The sequence below is a fragment of the Erpetoichthys calabaricus genome, chromosome 11 (assembly GCF_900747795.2).
Source record: "Erpetoichthys calabaricus chromosome 11, fErpCal1.3, whole genome shotgun sequence".
Lineage (NCBI taxonomy): Eukaryota > Metazoa > Chordata > Cladistia > Polypteriformes > Polypteridae > Erpetoichthys > Erpetoichthys calabaricus.
Window position 1 is genome coordinate 28,366,606 of NC_041404.2, and position 16,458 is coordinate 28,383,063.

General features: G+C 39.3%; 1 protein-coding gene across 1 annotated transcript in view; it reads left to right on the forward strand.

The window, feature by feature from the left end:
• The first annotated feature begins 3,710 nt into the window (after positions 1–3,710).
• faxdc2 (fatty acid hydroxylase domain containing 2) overlaps positions 3,711–16,458 on the forward strand; it is a 30,999-nt gene continuing 18,251 nt past the window's right edge. The window contains exons 1-3 of the mRNA XM_028812866.2: positions 3,711–3,876; positions 8,603–8,655; positions 14,797–14,888. Coding sequence (XP_028668699.2) covers positions 8,605–8,655; positions 14,797–14,888 — 143 coding nt within the window. The 5' untranslated portion in view covers positions 3,711–3,876; positions 8,603–8,604. The remainder of the gene's footprint in view (positions 3,877–8,602; positions 8,656–14,796; positions 14,889–16,458) is intronic.

Consider the following 16,458-nt stretch of genomic DNA (forward strand, 5'->3'; position numbering starts at 1 on the left):
TTTATTTTTGTGTTGACAAGCATGTCTCAAAATAATAATAATAAAATTAAGCAATAGTGTAAAAGTTTCTGATTTATTATAAGCAAATAAGATGTGGGATGTGCAAGTGAAATAATATAAGCAACAACTATGACATATGGAGCCATCCTGACATAAGAATAAAAAAGTATTCATCCTGGGCTTTTGCAAAAATCTCCCAGTAGCCATGGAGTTTGATGATACAAAAAGAGCTTCAAGGCTCAAAGCCAACTTAAAGGTTCAACAGGTTAAAGTATACCCAGTAAAGTTCATTTGAATGGTTTTAATAAAGAGTTGTTAATGGTAAAACTACCAAACAGATATTAATTTGTACCTATGGAGACATAATGTCATAATGTAGTTCTAATAAACAAGACGGATGAAGATATAGTCTGAGAAAGCAACAGTCGATGGTCTTAATAGACATAAGGTAATGGTCCCAATATTCATGGTGGTGTATTCTTAATTGCCATAATCCTATTGTCTACATATTTCTGGGTCAATGGTTATATTATCTCTATAAACATGGGTGTAACAAGAAGGGCAGTGCTGTGAGGCTGAGAAAGAGCCTGCTGTGAAACATGAGACTCCTGTGTAATTAGTACTCTGATCACCTGTTGGGCAGAAAGATGTCTCCTTCAGTGCAATAGCAGAAAATGATGCCATGTGATTAAGTGACTTGCGTTCAAGCCTGACTGCTTGCCGCACCAACCACACAACAAAATAGCTTGGGATCCTAGTTGTCAACCCCCCAGGCAGACACATGGTCCAGTCACCACTCTCCTGAAATGACCCTCTATCTGCTGCAGCCAGGTGTTACATGGGCATCCCCTTGGCCTTGTCCAGCCACTTGTGTCCTCAACAATAAGGATCCTGCAAGCCGGATCACCCCCTGGGAATCGCGCCATATGACCGTACTGCCGCAACTGATGCTCCCTCTCAATGCAGGTAATGTACCTCATTTGGGACTCCGTGAGAAACCGCTCATTCAACACAAAGTCAAACCAGAGGTACACAAGGATTCTCTGAAGAGTTACAGTACCAAAGGAGCCCAGTCTTCATCTCAGGTCATTGGATAGCGTCCATGTTCACAAACTATATAGCAAGACAGGAAGCCAGGACTCTAAATACTTGAACCTTTGTACTTTTGCATAGATATTGGGAGCAGCAGCAACCTCATGACCGCCGATGCTGTCCCAATCTGTCTACTGACTTCATAGGAAGACTCACCAGAGACATGAATGTCACTGCCAAGGTAAGTAAACCTCTCAACAAGGTTGACACTCTCTCCGCAAACAGACACACTGCTGATGGCTGTGCCCAAGAGGTCAGTAAAGGCCTGGAGCTTGGTTTTTATCCAGGACACTTGCAAGCCCAGACACTCAGATTCCTCACTCAGTCTCTCATCAGCAAAGTCAAGATCCGTGAACCTTTCTTCACCAACAGATGCCCCACAGCCGCTGGACCCCACGACCTTGCCCAATACCCAGTCCGTACAAGCCTTAAACAGAGTAGGAGCAAGAACACACCCCTGATGAACCCCAGAATCAACTGGAAAAAACGCAAAGGTCCTGCCTCCACTCTGCACAGCACTCACAGTACCAGTGTACAGGCCGGCCATGATATCCTGCAACCTCGAGAGGATCCCGCGAATCCTCAGGATGTCCCACAGGGCAACTCGATCAACTGAGTCGAACGCTTTGCGAAAATGGCTGCAAAGAAACTCTGCCGATATTCAAGTTTGCGCTTCATGAGATCTCTCAGTGCTAGGATGCGGTCAGTGGTAGACTTCTCAGGCATAATACCAGACTGTTTCGGTCACTGGTAGGTGAGCAAATGATCACAGATCTTATTGAGGATGACCCTAGCAAGGACCTTACCCAGCACCGAGAGCAGTGTTATCACCCTGTAGTTGCAGCAATCCAGGCGATCACCCATCTCTTTCCAGTTGGGATGATGCCAGTCTTCCAAATGAAAGCAAAGATTGCTTGCAATTCCAGGAGGACAGCCTTACCTGGCATTGCAAGAAGAAGAAGTGGAGAAGTTCACCTTGGATACCACAGATCCCTGCAGCCTTCCCTGCCCTCAGCTGGTCCATCACCTGTGCAATCTCAGTGAGATTGGGTGGTTCACAGCTAATTGGAGAATCAGCCTCAAGGACCGTGGACCCAGAGATATCCAACATCCTAGCTGGAGGATCAGCTTTGAACAGCTGCTCAAAGTAGCCAGCCCAGCGGGTCACAACTGCAGTGTCATCCGTAAGGACCATTCCATCAGCCACCCCAACTCTCCGAGGAAGAGATTCGGATGTGCGTAATGCTTCAATTCCTCTGTAAGCAGGATGTGGGTCGCTAGACCCCAGATGGTGTGTTACTTGCTCACAGATTCCTCTAACAAACACCTCCTTATCTGAACTCAGAGCCCTCGCAGCTGTCCTTCTCAGTTCCCGGTACAGACCAGAGTTGTCATTGAGCCGTGTGCTGCGATTCCTTTCGATGATATCCAGGGTGCCCTGCGAGATGAAACACCTCCTTCTGGGAACTCCGGTAACACAACCCTCAGCAGCCTTCAGGGTCTTGTCACAGAAGGTCTCCCACATCACATTAGGATCGGCAGTCGCACCCAATTCTGCAAGTTCCTCACACAAACTGTGTGCAAACTCATTAGAAACAGTCTGATCTTGAAGTCTGGCCAAGTCCAGACTCATTTTCCTAGTAGGTGATAAACTACTGGACCTAAGCTGGATCCTAAGAGTAGCAACAAGTCTGTGGTCAGAATTCACAGACTGGGCACTTCTGTAGACCCTGCAGTTTTGCAGCCTTCCCTTAAATCAGCGAGAGACTGCAGATTAAACAACAACTTTTTTCTGAATCAGAGAATTTAAGTGGCATAGGGTTATTTTGTCTTCAAAAGTAAATCAGTCCTGCTGCTTAAACAAAGACAGAAAAAAAGTTATGTGGTTGTACCCTATGGCCAGGCACGAAGCCACCCTTTTTACTGCTCTACCTGACAAATTCAGAAGATGGGACTTAATCACCAGCTGGGAGAACTTCAGTGTCTGCTCTCTTTATAACAGATAAGCGAGTTTGAAAATGGACAGACGGAAAGCTTAGCAGAGAACCTCCTGTAATAAGTTTCAGCTGCAGTGTAACTAGAACCATATGCTGTATATATAGGGGGGGGGTAAGAAGCAATGCGCTGATACATGCACACACCACATGACAAACCAACACAGGATCCCAGTTTTGGACCTGAGTGCAGCCATACAACGGGTGACACCTCAGCACCACACTAGTTCAAATAGAATGGAACCAATGTGAGGTTTTTTTATGGTGGCTGGAGTGCCAATTCTGCCACCAACGATAGTGCCTTTAATAGTCAGAACAAAACACAATACGTATTTATTAACGTTACAGTATAGGTCGAATAGAACAATGTGTACAATGGCACAATCAAGATTAACAATGTGATAAAGACAGAAACGTCACATTTACATCGCAATGCAGAAAATATGGATGAGCGTTCATAATGCTGAGAAAGCTACATGTCGCTACATGTGAAGATGTAGTTCTGAGTCCGTTTTTATTAACATGTTAAGAAACTAAGGCGTGCTGAACCTGCAGTGCACAACACACCCTCTGCATGATGTACCTACTTATCTTTTCAAACCGATAAATTGAGGCCATCCACGGCTAAAGGGCACACACATTAAACGCCCGTTCCGGCAGCTCTGCAATCACGCGACACCGAGCTGTTGGCCGCGTGACGTCACGTCCCTGGTACAAAGCGAGTGCTGTTTTCCTCACAGCGACGGACTACACAGCGTTGGATCCGCCGAGGAGGACACAGCTTTTGCAAGTAAGGCGTCTTCTCCCATGTTTACTTTGAAGTTTAATGTCACGAACTTAAAATAAATTAGGACATTACAGGGACTTTGGAAAATGCCACTTTTTTCTTGACAGGCTTGGCAACCTTTTAAAAGCTACGAAAGCGGCTCAAAAAGAAAAAAAAAACGTAACAGTTGGCTCATTTTAAAGGATAGTTAATCGTTGTTTCTTACAAACAGTTGTCGTAAGTTTTATTTCGAACTCGAGCACTTTCTTCTTAAATAGAAATTTGTCATTCTTGCCAACCCGATCAGAAGAGTTAACTTACAGGAACAGAGGAAGAGAGTGTGCACAAACACATTGGCTAGCGAAACGGTGCAAAAACGATGAAAGCCAACACGCAGAGAGAACAAATTAATTTCTTAGGGTGGAAACTAAACAATGGATTACATTTCAGACAGTCATCAGCTGGCATCAGCTAATTTAAGAGTAGATAGAGGATCGGCAGGTTGTTTTTTTCTTTATATTTTGTTTGATATTCTCTTCAATGGACCTTTTTCTGGACACTGACGCCCCTAATAAAGTTAGGTGTTTCTCACTCATTTTAAGAGGAACTGTGCTCTATGAACAGTATCCAAGACTGAAATGAAAAGCCCTATAATTGACTGTCACTACACTGTGCACATTCTGTACGTTGCATTGTTGCAAGTTGCATCAGACTAGGGACAAGACACCAGCAGTATTAGCTGCCATTCCCTCATGCCAGGGAGCCTAGAGGAACAGCAAGCCTGCCAAAGCCATATTAAGAATTGTGTGAAAACAGTGAGCATGAGCTACCGAAAAGATAGATTTAAAAGAGCAAGGATTCTTTAGCACTTGTATGCACCACAGTGACCCGCTGCGTAGAGACTGTACTTGTGTGATGACGTGTTAAAGCAGTATGATTTCTAAACAATTTAACATGCAGATGAGCTGCATATAATTTAAATTGGTAGTTTGATAGCATAGTGAACATAATAAAATAGTAACTCTTTATTTTTTTTTGTGGACTGGTAGAAGACCCTTCAGCCCAGTGTCTGAGAACCCCTATAAATGTTCCCATAGTGCTTCTTGCTGGTTCCGTCAGGGTAGGGTCATACCCCAAAACCCTACACTAGATGAAGAGGATAGAAAATGGATGGACAGATGGATAGTAACAAAATAAAACTGATGACTTACATGGAAGACCTACACAAATTGGGAGGTGGTTATCATAGCTAAAGATGTACTAGGGGTCCAGTATTTTTACGAATAACATGAATGCTGTTTTGGAATTAAAGTTATGTGTGTCCAAACTTGGTTCCTGCCTTGCTCCCATGATATTGCTTTAAGGTTTCTCAATAAACAAATCTAAGTGGAAAGCATTATTTTGACATAAAAACTTCTGAAAAAAGTTTATGACTAGTAGTTATTTTAGTGGGTCCAGTATGTGACAAAATCCCTGCTCTAACACCCTAATGTCAAAACAGAGATTCATATCAGCTGTTGTTATGGAAAAAAAAACATTTTTTCCATAATTTATCTAAGATGCAAACCTTCTGCCCCTAACTCTATTGTTTTAACAAACACAAATTGTCACTACTTTTTAAGTAGCTTCAAATCATTTTAATCATTTTAAACATCATAGATCTCAAGCAACAGCTAGCACCTGCAATTATGTTCCTCTCTTACCCTGTGTCTACAGTTAACCAAAAGCATGTTAGTGCCGAGTGCTGTGACATATGTTCGCTTTACTCTTGTGTTAGTCCTTTTGTTTTGTATTGCTTCATATGTAAATACTCTTAATTGCTACTTTAATAATTGGCAGTGTTAACATATTTGTGACTGCTGTTGCAGCAATGGAACAGTTAAAGTGGCTTGTCATATTATGCTACTTGTAATATGAAATGGTGTTTTAAAGTATTACTATGAGCAACAAAACAAGTACAAATTAAATACTTGTACTGTTGCAGAATGATAACAGTACAGATGTACCAGGCTAATGCTGATTTCTCTTTTGTTTCCATTATGTGTTCTCCACACATTAGTGAAATTCTGCTGCTTGAATTTGTGTTGAGCTTATTGATGCCATGGTGAGGGTTTCAGCCTTTGTTGACATTCTGATGAAAAGCAAATAACAGAAGCATTATAGATCTTATTATCTATTTCTGCCATTTTTAACCAGCTAATTTAATTGTTTATATTTATTTTGTTCTTTGTAATATTAACTTTTTTTAAAACTAGGGGTCTTTGCCCCCTGCTCGCTTTGCTCAGCAAACCCGGGGCACGCTACGTGCCAGCCGCTTCACATCTCTGCTGCTCACGTTGTGAAGAGTGGGGCTGAATGCATGCTAAGGAGATGTGGTCGCTCCTCTGAAACCCCCCCTTAAACGGTGATATAATGGGAAACAAATGGTTTTTTATTTTCCTCCTCTTTGTTCAATCAGCTGCTATCTTGCTGCTGCTGCTGCCATGCTGCGTGATCTGCATGTCGCACAGCGCTTCGAATGTTTAAAAGCCTGTACAGCAGCTGTCTTTTTGTTTCACTGCCTTGTCTCGCGGGACGTTAAAGTGTCTCCGAGAAAATCGCATCTCGTCTCCTTCCAAGCCTTCCAAGAATTTTTTTTTATAATAGAGAGAAATGGAGTAACCAGTGTACAGGACTGATTACAAAGTGCAAGCATTTATAGACTCTAAAACTTTGACCAATAATGACTCATATAATATATGTGTATATTAAGGATTTTGTCCCAAAACAGGAATCTAGTGCAGGGTTAAACAACTGAGAAAAAAATAAAAACTCAGTCTGATTATAAAAAGCAAAAAGGGAGATAGTACCATAGTAATTTTTTCTCATATCCAGTGTGGTTATGTAGACAAATTGCTGTCATTTACATTTGTTTTCAGTGCTCAAGTGACATCTTCTTTAGAGTTTCTGCTTTTATTGGAAAAAATATCAGAATCTGTACAATCAGTTTCTAGAAGCAGACTGAATGGACATGAATTTCTTTACACAGTGAAGCATTAGCTGAAGAAAACTACTATGACATGAAACAGTAATGGATAATTTTAGATAAACCAGCTTGCAGTTTTCAGAATTGTATCAGCAGTTCCATCTTTTTGAATATATGCCTGCTAATATCACTATTGTAAAATAATCATTATTGCCTTAAAAGAAGGAGTGTACGCTTTTTAATACATGATCCATGGGACTATATATACAGTATAATACAGCATGAAAATACTAAGTAAACTAACAGTTGAAGTTAAAAATTTAAAGAAAATGGTCAAAGGTGGTAAACATCAGGAACAATTTTATTTGTAGAAGCAATGATTGTGGAGTGTGTACTTTAAACACATCATGAAATGTCATAACATGTGCCTTCAGACATTGTGTGTACAGCCAGGTGTTTACTTACTGCTGTGTTCTCTGCTCTGTAATATGCTTCGTTATGTAAGGCATACACTGCAATTTGGTTAAAGTCTATTGTATAACTATTGTTTTTGAGCTGCACTGTGTGATTCTTCAAACTTCAACTATAACTCCAGACTGTAAAGATTTTTTTTTTGAGCTATTAAGTTCCTGCCATTAAACATGCAGCCATACAACATTAAACTTATTGTCCATTTACATTACTCATTGCAGTTACATTAATATATATATAAGGACCAGGAGCAGGTGCCATTGCATAGTCATGTTTCATTGAGAAGGGACCTGCTCTGCTCTTTTCCACCATTGCAGACTCTCAAACATTAACTCTGAGACAATCATTTGCTCTTTCAAAAAGCAATGTCCGTGTTAGTACGACACCAACGTTGTTCCAGTTAAAAATGGAAAAGTATCAGTCTTAAGGCTTTGTGTAAACTTTATGTATTAATCATATTTAAATTGGTGGCCACAAGTATAAGCTCTCCCATTACATATAAAAAGTGTAGTCCTTTGTCTCTTTTGATTGTTTGGTTCCATTTTCTTCTCTTCATCAGTGGGAAAACTATTGAAACCCGGGTAAGGATGTTTTTGTTTAGAATTTGAACACAAAGGGTCACTACAGAAGCCGTTTCTTTATTCTTCCACTGTTTAAGATAACCAACCAGTAGAGAATTCACCTGTCAACAATGACTTCCAAAAAAGAAATACCAGAAGTGTAAAAAGGGCCAATTGACTATGAAATTGAAAGAATTCTGCCAGATTTACTTTTATGCTTACGATAATTTTGAAGATACTTGTTTTAGTTTTTCAGCCTGCTAGACTGTTGGCAGTGCTCCATATGCTAGCACATTATTTGCTTTAAGTGTAGCTTTCTTTGATTTGTGTTTAACAGGTTTTGTCCATCTAGATGTGTGTATGAGTGTTTCCAGCGATGGACTGGAACTGGAACACCACCAAGTATTAATTTCTGCCTTGTGCTCACTACTTGCTGGGATAAGCTGCAGTACCTTAGGAGCCTGAATGGTTTTTATAATTAACTCAACATTTTTAATTGATTCATCACAGTTTCTGGATGGTAAATGTTCCATCAACATAATCTCTAAATGATCATCAGAGTTTTTGTTTTTCTTGTAAGCATCTGCTGTTTATGATTAATGTTTCTTTTAATTGTATGAAATATGTCACATTTGTCTACACTGTACAAGTATGGACCCGGATTTTATGAATCCCTATATCTTTCTAAACCGTTTTTATTTTCACCCAAGTATTTGCCATTCTTATCTAATCCTATTTGTTTCTCCCTACCCAGATATGCGGAAAGAAGCTACAGCAGTATCTCAGCCTGCACAGCTGCACAGAGTAGTAAGCACTTTAATCTTCACTTTACTGTTCATAATTGTAAATAGTTGTGCTCTATTTGTAGTTCAAGTAGCTTGATGAGGTTGAAGCCTGACAGAAAACTTATAATTCTGCTATTTATAGTGTGTATTAGAAAGCTGGTAAGTTTTTGGCAATTTGCACCTGTAATTTTCATTCATGAAAAATAGAACAATTACAAAAACATTTTTGTGGTTGAACATCAGCAACAAGAAAATGCAATGGGCCAATTGAGTATCAGAATTTTGCTTGACTTGAGCAAAGGTTTTTTATTTATGTATCATAAAATGTTTCTTCTGATCATTCCATCTGAAGTTATATTTGCTGTTTCTTGAAATGGCAACATTTAAGAGGTCCATCCCTTTTGAATGAAATTGCTGTGTATTTTGAATTATGTGTGACATGATTGTAAACTGGTTAATGGTTCATTTAATTAATACCTATAACATAAGAATGGACTTATCAGCATATATCTCTTTTGACTAATCTGATTGTCACCATCACTCTACAGCCAATAAACTATCAGTCTTCAATGGCCTACACTGTAATAAAAATGTTTGAAAACCGAATCACTTATCACAAAACATTTTGATGCTGTCAGGTCCAAAATTTTGAAGGTAAAATAGTGAAGCATCTACAGAGACTTTTCATTTTTTTCTTTAGGCAACCAAGTACCACTTATAAGAACAAGAAGACAGATAATATAGCAAACAACCATATAATATAATATAAATTCAATTATGCTCAATGTAAGGGATAATTTACAAGCGAAGATGATTTCAGATCACTGGCAGTTTATCAAAAACTCAGTCTCATTAAATGCAGTCCACAAGGTTTCAAAAAGATTTTTAACAAATTCTGTAAGGGACCCAGAAAGTGACAAGTGACTTCAACCTTGGATATTGAAGTTTGAAGTGTAAAAATAATTCAAGTTAATGCAGATACTAAAAAATAAAATCACTAATATCACAGGAGCTGTGATGTACTTCCATTTCAGGCAGAGCAAAACTAAGATATCAAAGTAAACTACAATTAAATGTAATAGTGTGGTAAAGATATGGCAGTAATATTGTAAATAAGACGAGTAACTTAATACAATACCTGAACAGAAATTTGAATATTTATTTATGCAATATACAATTGTATCCAGAGATTAGAATAATCAATTCATGCTTTTGTCTATGACCCTAATTGTCCTTATCACAGTACATGCAGAGTGTAATTGCTATACATTTAACTTGGTATAGAAATAAACAAATTAATTAAAGCCGAACACTGTGTAAGACAGCAGAAAAGGAAATAGTCATCAGGAGAACATCAGACATCAGGAGAAATTATGTGATTTCAAGTGTGACAGAATGGTTATATTAAAGCTTACAACCAATGAAAAGAGAAAAAAATGCCTTTTTAATCAGATTAGTATATAATTTCTGAAAATGTTTTCTAACCTGATTGGAATTACTTTTAAAAAGAAAGAATGTAAAAAAAATTATAAACAGCTTTCATGCTCTTTAAAATTTAATTCTGCATGCACCACAATTATTATAAAAAAGCCTCACCTCCACTCTTGTTGTTGTGCTTAAGAAGACTGCATCCTACTTTTGAGCAGGTCATAGATGATTGTCAGTCTTGTTGTTTTGTAGTGATGTTTCCCCATGGGCTTCCTATAGCTGTATTAGTGGGTGCAAACAAGCTTTAGAATGACCTGCTAAGTGTATCATTTGATTAGTGTTTTATTCCTTTCTTTACCATGGCCACTGGTGGCAAAAAGGGTTTCAGTAAAGTCTATAGTTCTAAAAGAACAAATTGCACATGGAGTGTATGCCACCAGCTGAATCCAAGAACATTATGGATTGCAGTTATTTGTTCACATACAGGCAGACAGTAAAAGATCAATTATGAAGGAATTCCAAATTCCATAGGAATTCTAAATTCCTATGTAAAATATTTTATTGCCCATCACTTGTATTCAAAAGCTTGCAGATTAACATAAACCTCTTAGATAGATAGATAGATAGATAGATAGATAGATAGATAGATAGATAGATAGATAGATAGATAGATAGATAGATAGATAGATAGATAGATAGATAGATAGATAGATAGATAGATAGATGTACACGCACTATAGCCTGAACACAAACCAGAATGACAGAAAAGGAAAAAAATTGAAAAGAAAGAAAGGCACAGGTGAGGTATTATGCAGACGTATTGCTGTTGGTATGAAGGAACCCCAGTAGTGTTTCTTGACACAATAGAGCTGAATGATTTGTGGCCTGAAAGTACTCAGTGTTTGTGTGTTAGAGACAGGATGTGCAGCATTGTTCATAATTTGTTTTAATTCTCCCCTTTGCTATGACCTCCAGGGGTCCCAGAGTGTGTTCCATTACTGAGCCTGCCTGTGAAACATGAATTGGTGAATCCGTATAGTGCATACATATAAATAATATATTTTTCTTAAGTAATAAATTTTCCTTGGTATTTTTGAGGACATATAGTAATGCAGCATATTTTGTTATTTGCTGTCATAGGACTACATTTTGTAAATTATGTGATATGCAATATCCTCAATCAAACCTGCTTGCAGGTTTCTAGTGTGAACATATTGTGAACAGTATTAAAATTTCATATTGTGAACAGTATTAAAATTTCGAAATTTTAAATATATCCTTACTTGAATCTAAAATAAAAAGAGACCCTACAGTGTGTTTGATTTGCCCATGATCATCTTGGGCAGACAAAAAGGTTTTTAAAGTTAATTTATGAGTAGGTACAAGGCTAAAAATATCTCCTTCCTGAATTGATTTCAGCATTTTAGAGTGAGGGTTTGAGCATATTTCTCTTAACAATTAAATAAAGCAATAAACATTTTCTTTTATGTGTTGACATACTCATATTACAGCATAAATGTAAGTGCTATAGGCATTTATTTCATGGAATGAGTAAGTAGTCACTAAGTGAATAAACAGCAATTTGGCAATGATAAAAGCGGGCTGTTCAAGTTGAAGGATAAAGGCAGTGGCCTCAGCAGGGAACAAAAAGAGCTAGGGGCCAACTTGGGGAGGAACAAAGAACAAAAGATCCTACTGAGAAAAAAAAGAGCAACATAATTAGAGCAACACAACTGAAATCAGTATGCTCACTATATTCACTGAGCTTTACAAACTGTTCTGTCAAATAAATAGCATTTAAAACAGATTTTCTATTAAGGAATTTAGTAGTAGCACAAACCATAAACCCACCATCTAAATCAGTGTATAACCTTTAGTGAAGCCAGTTGTTCATTTTTGCAATTATGGAAACAAAATACTGTTCCTCTTTAGTACTTCTTCTTCTTTCGGCTGCTCCTGTTAGGGGTTGCCACAGCAGATCATCTTCTTCCATATCTTTCTGTCGTCTGCATCTTGTTCTGTTACACGCATCACCTGCATGTCCTCTCTCACCACATCCATAAATCTTTGCTTAGGCCTTCCTCTTTTCCTCTTCCCTGGCAGCTCTATCCTTAGCATCTCTCCTTTGCACATGTCCAAACCAACACAATCTCGCCTCTCTGACTTTGTCTCCCAACCGTCCAACCTGAGCTGACCCTCTAATGTACTCATTTCTAATCCTATCCATCGTCATCACACCCAGTGCAAATCTTAGCATCTTTAACTCTGCTACCTCCAGCTCTGTCTCCTGCTTTCTGGTCAGTGCCACCGTCTCCAAACCATATAACATAGCTGGTCTCACTACCGTCCTGTAGACCTTCCCTTTCACTCTTGCTGATATCCGTCTGTCACAAATTACTCCTGACACTCTTCTCCACCCATTCCACCCTGCCTGCACTCTCTTTTTCACCTCTCTTCCACAATCCCCATTACTCTGTACTGTTGATCCCAAGTATTTAAACTCATCCACCTTCGCTAACTCTACTCCCTGCATCCTCACCATTCCACTGACCTCCCTCTCATTTACACACATGTATTCTGTCTTGTTCCTACTGACCTTCATTCCTCTCCTCTCTAGAGCATATCTCCACCTCTCCAGGGTTTCCTCAACCTGCTCCCTACTATCGCTACAGATCACAATGTCATCAGCAAACATCATAGTCCACGGGGACTCCTGTCTAATCTTGTCTGTCAACCTGTCCATCACCATTGTAAATAAGAAAGGGCTCAGAGCCGAACCCTGATGTAATCCCACCTCCAACTTGAATGCATCCATCACTCCTACTGCAGACCTCACCACTGTTACACTTCCCTCGTACATATCCTGTACAACTCTTACGTACTTCTCTGCCACTCCCGACTTCCTCATACAATACCACAGCTCCTCTTGAGGCACCCTGTCATATGCTTTCTCCAGGTCCACAAAGACGCAATGCAACTCCTTCTGGCCTTCTCTAAACTTCTCCATCAACATCCTCAGAGCAAACATTGCATCTGTGGTGCTCTTTCTTGGCATGAAACCATACTGCTGCTCACTAATCATCACCTCACTTCTTAACCTAGCGTCTACTACTCTTTTCCATAACTTCATGCTGTGGCTCACCTCCTTGTGAGTATGTTTCCATCTTTATCCTTTATCACCCTAACCTGCTGCACATCTTTCCCAGCTCAGTTCTTCTGTCTAGCCAATTGGTACAGGTCCTTTTCTCCCTACTTAGTGTCCAACCTCTCATACAACTCATCATATGCCTTTTCTTTAGCCTTCACCACCTCTCTCTTCACCTTGCGCCTTATCTCCTTGTACTCTTGCCTACTTTCTGCATCTCTCTGACTATCCCACTTCTTCTTTGCCAACCTCTTCCTCTGTATACTCTCCTGTATTTCCTCATTCCACCAACAGGTTTCCTTTTCCTCCTTCCTCTTTCCAGATGTCACGCCAAGCAACCTTCTTGCTGTCACCCTTACTACATCTGCTGTAGTTTCCCAGCTGTCTGGTAACTCTTCACTGTCACCCAGTGCTTGCCTCACCTCCTCCCTAAACTCAAACTTGCAGTCGACCTTTTTCAACTTCCACCATTTGATCCTTGGCTCTGCCCTCACTCTCTTCCTCTTCTTGATCTCCAATGTTATCCTACAGACCACCATCCTATGCTTCTTAACTATACTTTCCCCTACCACCACTTTGCAGGCTTCAATCTCCTTCAGATCAACTCTTCTGCATAGGATGTAATCTACCTGTGTGCATCTTCCTCCAATCTTGTACTTAACCCTATGTTCCTCCCTCTTCTTAAAATTCGTATTCACCACAGCAATGCCCATCCTTAACGCCTGTGTAAAGCCTGTGTATCCAGAGGACTTAACAGCTTTATTTATCTGCTACCACAGCTTTCCATTTCCCAGATAACTAGCATTCTCTGCATGCTAAGTCCTTCTATACCTCATCCATCCATCTTAGTGTCAGCTTTCCTGTATTTCTCACTCATTTTTCTTATTTCTCACTCATATTTCTCATTTTTGTTTCCCCCAATTTCAGGTCATGATGACAAAAAAAAAGGAAAGTTAAAATCTGGATGACCACATGAGAAGCGCTGTAGTGCCTGTGAAATAGCTGGTCCACAGCTGAACAAGCTGGAGCTTGTTTTAAATAAATAAATAAATAAAAGGCGGGCTTGATCTCTTTGGGTGTGCGTGCTCACGCAGCTACAGGAGGTTGGTGACGTAATTGGGGCAAGACACACCTGCACGTGAGCATGCAGTCTATCTCAGTTGCTTTATAGGCTTTCTGCCATGTGTGATTTAGGAGTTGCACCAACAGAGGCATGTAAGGGGGAGCCAGGACGAAAAAAGGGGTCCGAGAAAGATAGGAGTCTGTATTGGATGCATTTGAGTCTATGTATCAATACAAGATGCTAAGGCAACTTCAGAGTGCAGCTAAAAGTGACTTAGTTCTGATTGTTGACTCATATGCGTTTTTTTAAGCAGCAAGTGAACTGCTTTAAATTTGATTTTCAGTTAATGGTGTGCAGAAATATTCTTCACAAATAAGGGATTAAAATCCAGATTAATAAACATCATGCAGATGGCTGAGTTTTCTAAAAAGAGTACTTGAACCCTATAGATTCATCAAGGGGTGGGATTCCAAGTGACAGTGTGTCATTTTGCAGGTGCTCATTGCCTTCTTCTCTTCATTTTCAAGGATGGACATTTGTGGGACTCAGTGAAGAAAGCAACTTTTGTTCTGGGTTCAGGATTGTTCTTCTTCGCAGCATTTCGGAACTCTGTAACATGGTAAGGGGGAAGTAGATGACCACTTTTCTGTCAACACTTGTTTGAATGGAAAATTGTTCATTGTATGTTTTATTTGCAACCTGATTTAAAAACAAATTAACTATTAAGGCTTTGTGTCTTAAATTGTGAAAGTAGTAATTGTAGTTAGATGACACGTTCTATTCATTTGTAGAGTTGCAGAATATAACCTAAACAGAATGGAAAGTAGCATGGCCAGCCAAGAGGGTTCCAGAAGGAAAAGGAGATTGTGTTATACTGTGTACTTCTGTTGCTGGTCCACACAGGAGGTAACTGCTAGTGAATGGTAGCCTTGTTTCTTTTATGTAGGGATAGTGAATTAGATTAGTTCATTAGGGTTCAGACTCTGAGCATGATTGACATTAATTTAAAGTACTTTACTATCTATCTGGTTACCAAACCTGTTTTATCCAATAGTAAGACTGAAGAAGCTGGAACCTATACTGGCAGCAATAGGTGCTTGGCAGAAACTACCAATAGGATGTGATACTAGTTGATTGCAGCGCATACTATGCTCCCTCATTTTGGAAAAATGTCAAGTCACCACACAAAAGAAAGAACATTGCAAACTATAGTGACCTCAGCCATAAAAAAAAAAGATACCATCTGGTACCAGCATATTTCTTGATGTTTGTGAACCCAAACAGAAAAGTGAAAGCAAAAAGAAGGGTATTGTAGTTGTATACATGTGATTTAAGTGATTTGTTTAATAAAACTAACTGATTACCATTTCATACTTTAATTGAGCAAAACCAGTTTAAACTTGGAAGTGGCAGCAGAATACTTCTTCAGAACAGGTAGTTTATGGAATAATTAAAATATTACATTTAAATTCAACGTCATTTTGTGAAAGAAACTTTATAACACATACCTGAATGATAATGTATACCGTGTGTGTGTTTTTGTATGTATGTTGTGGATGCTTTTGTGTTTTAATTTATCTGCATTTTATGTATTAATGAATACCACAAGATAATGGTAATTGCGCCATATAAATAATTATTGAATTTGATCATTGTGTTGAGAAATATGTTCTGCCCCAAATGTATTCCTTGCACAGTTTCCTGTTCACAATGGATGTTTTAATTCTACAGGCTTTAAGTTAGTAGACTCCATGCAGTGGCTTTCTTAGATCATCTGCTGTAACCTCTCCAGACATAAGGAATCATACTGTATGGCAGTTTTAAGTTGCGGTCATGGAAACCCAGCTAATATCACATTCCTCCCTTTAAGGCGCATAAAAGTCCACGACAAGTAAACAACCAGTAAGACGACAGGTTTGGCAATCGGCAAGGAAGGAAGTGTAGGTAGAATTTAAAGGAAAGACAAGTTTAAAGAACATATGAGGCCATGCAGTTGACACCAAGGAAGTTGATTGCATTTTTTCATTTTTCACTAGTTTACTTATTCATTGTGGGCTGAAGCACAAGCCATGTGCCAAAAAAAATCTTAGAAAAATGTTCTGATTTTCTCCATTCTGTAGACCTGAGTTCCTGGAGGCCAGCCCTGGCTGCCATGGCACTCTGTGGCACAATAGTAGAACAGTACTCTG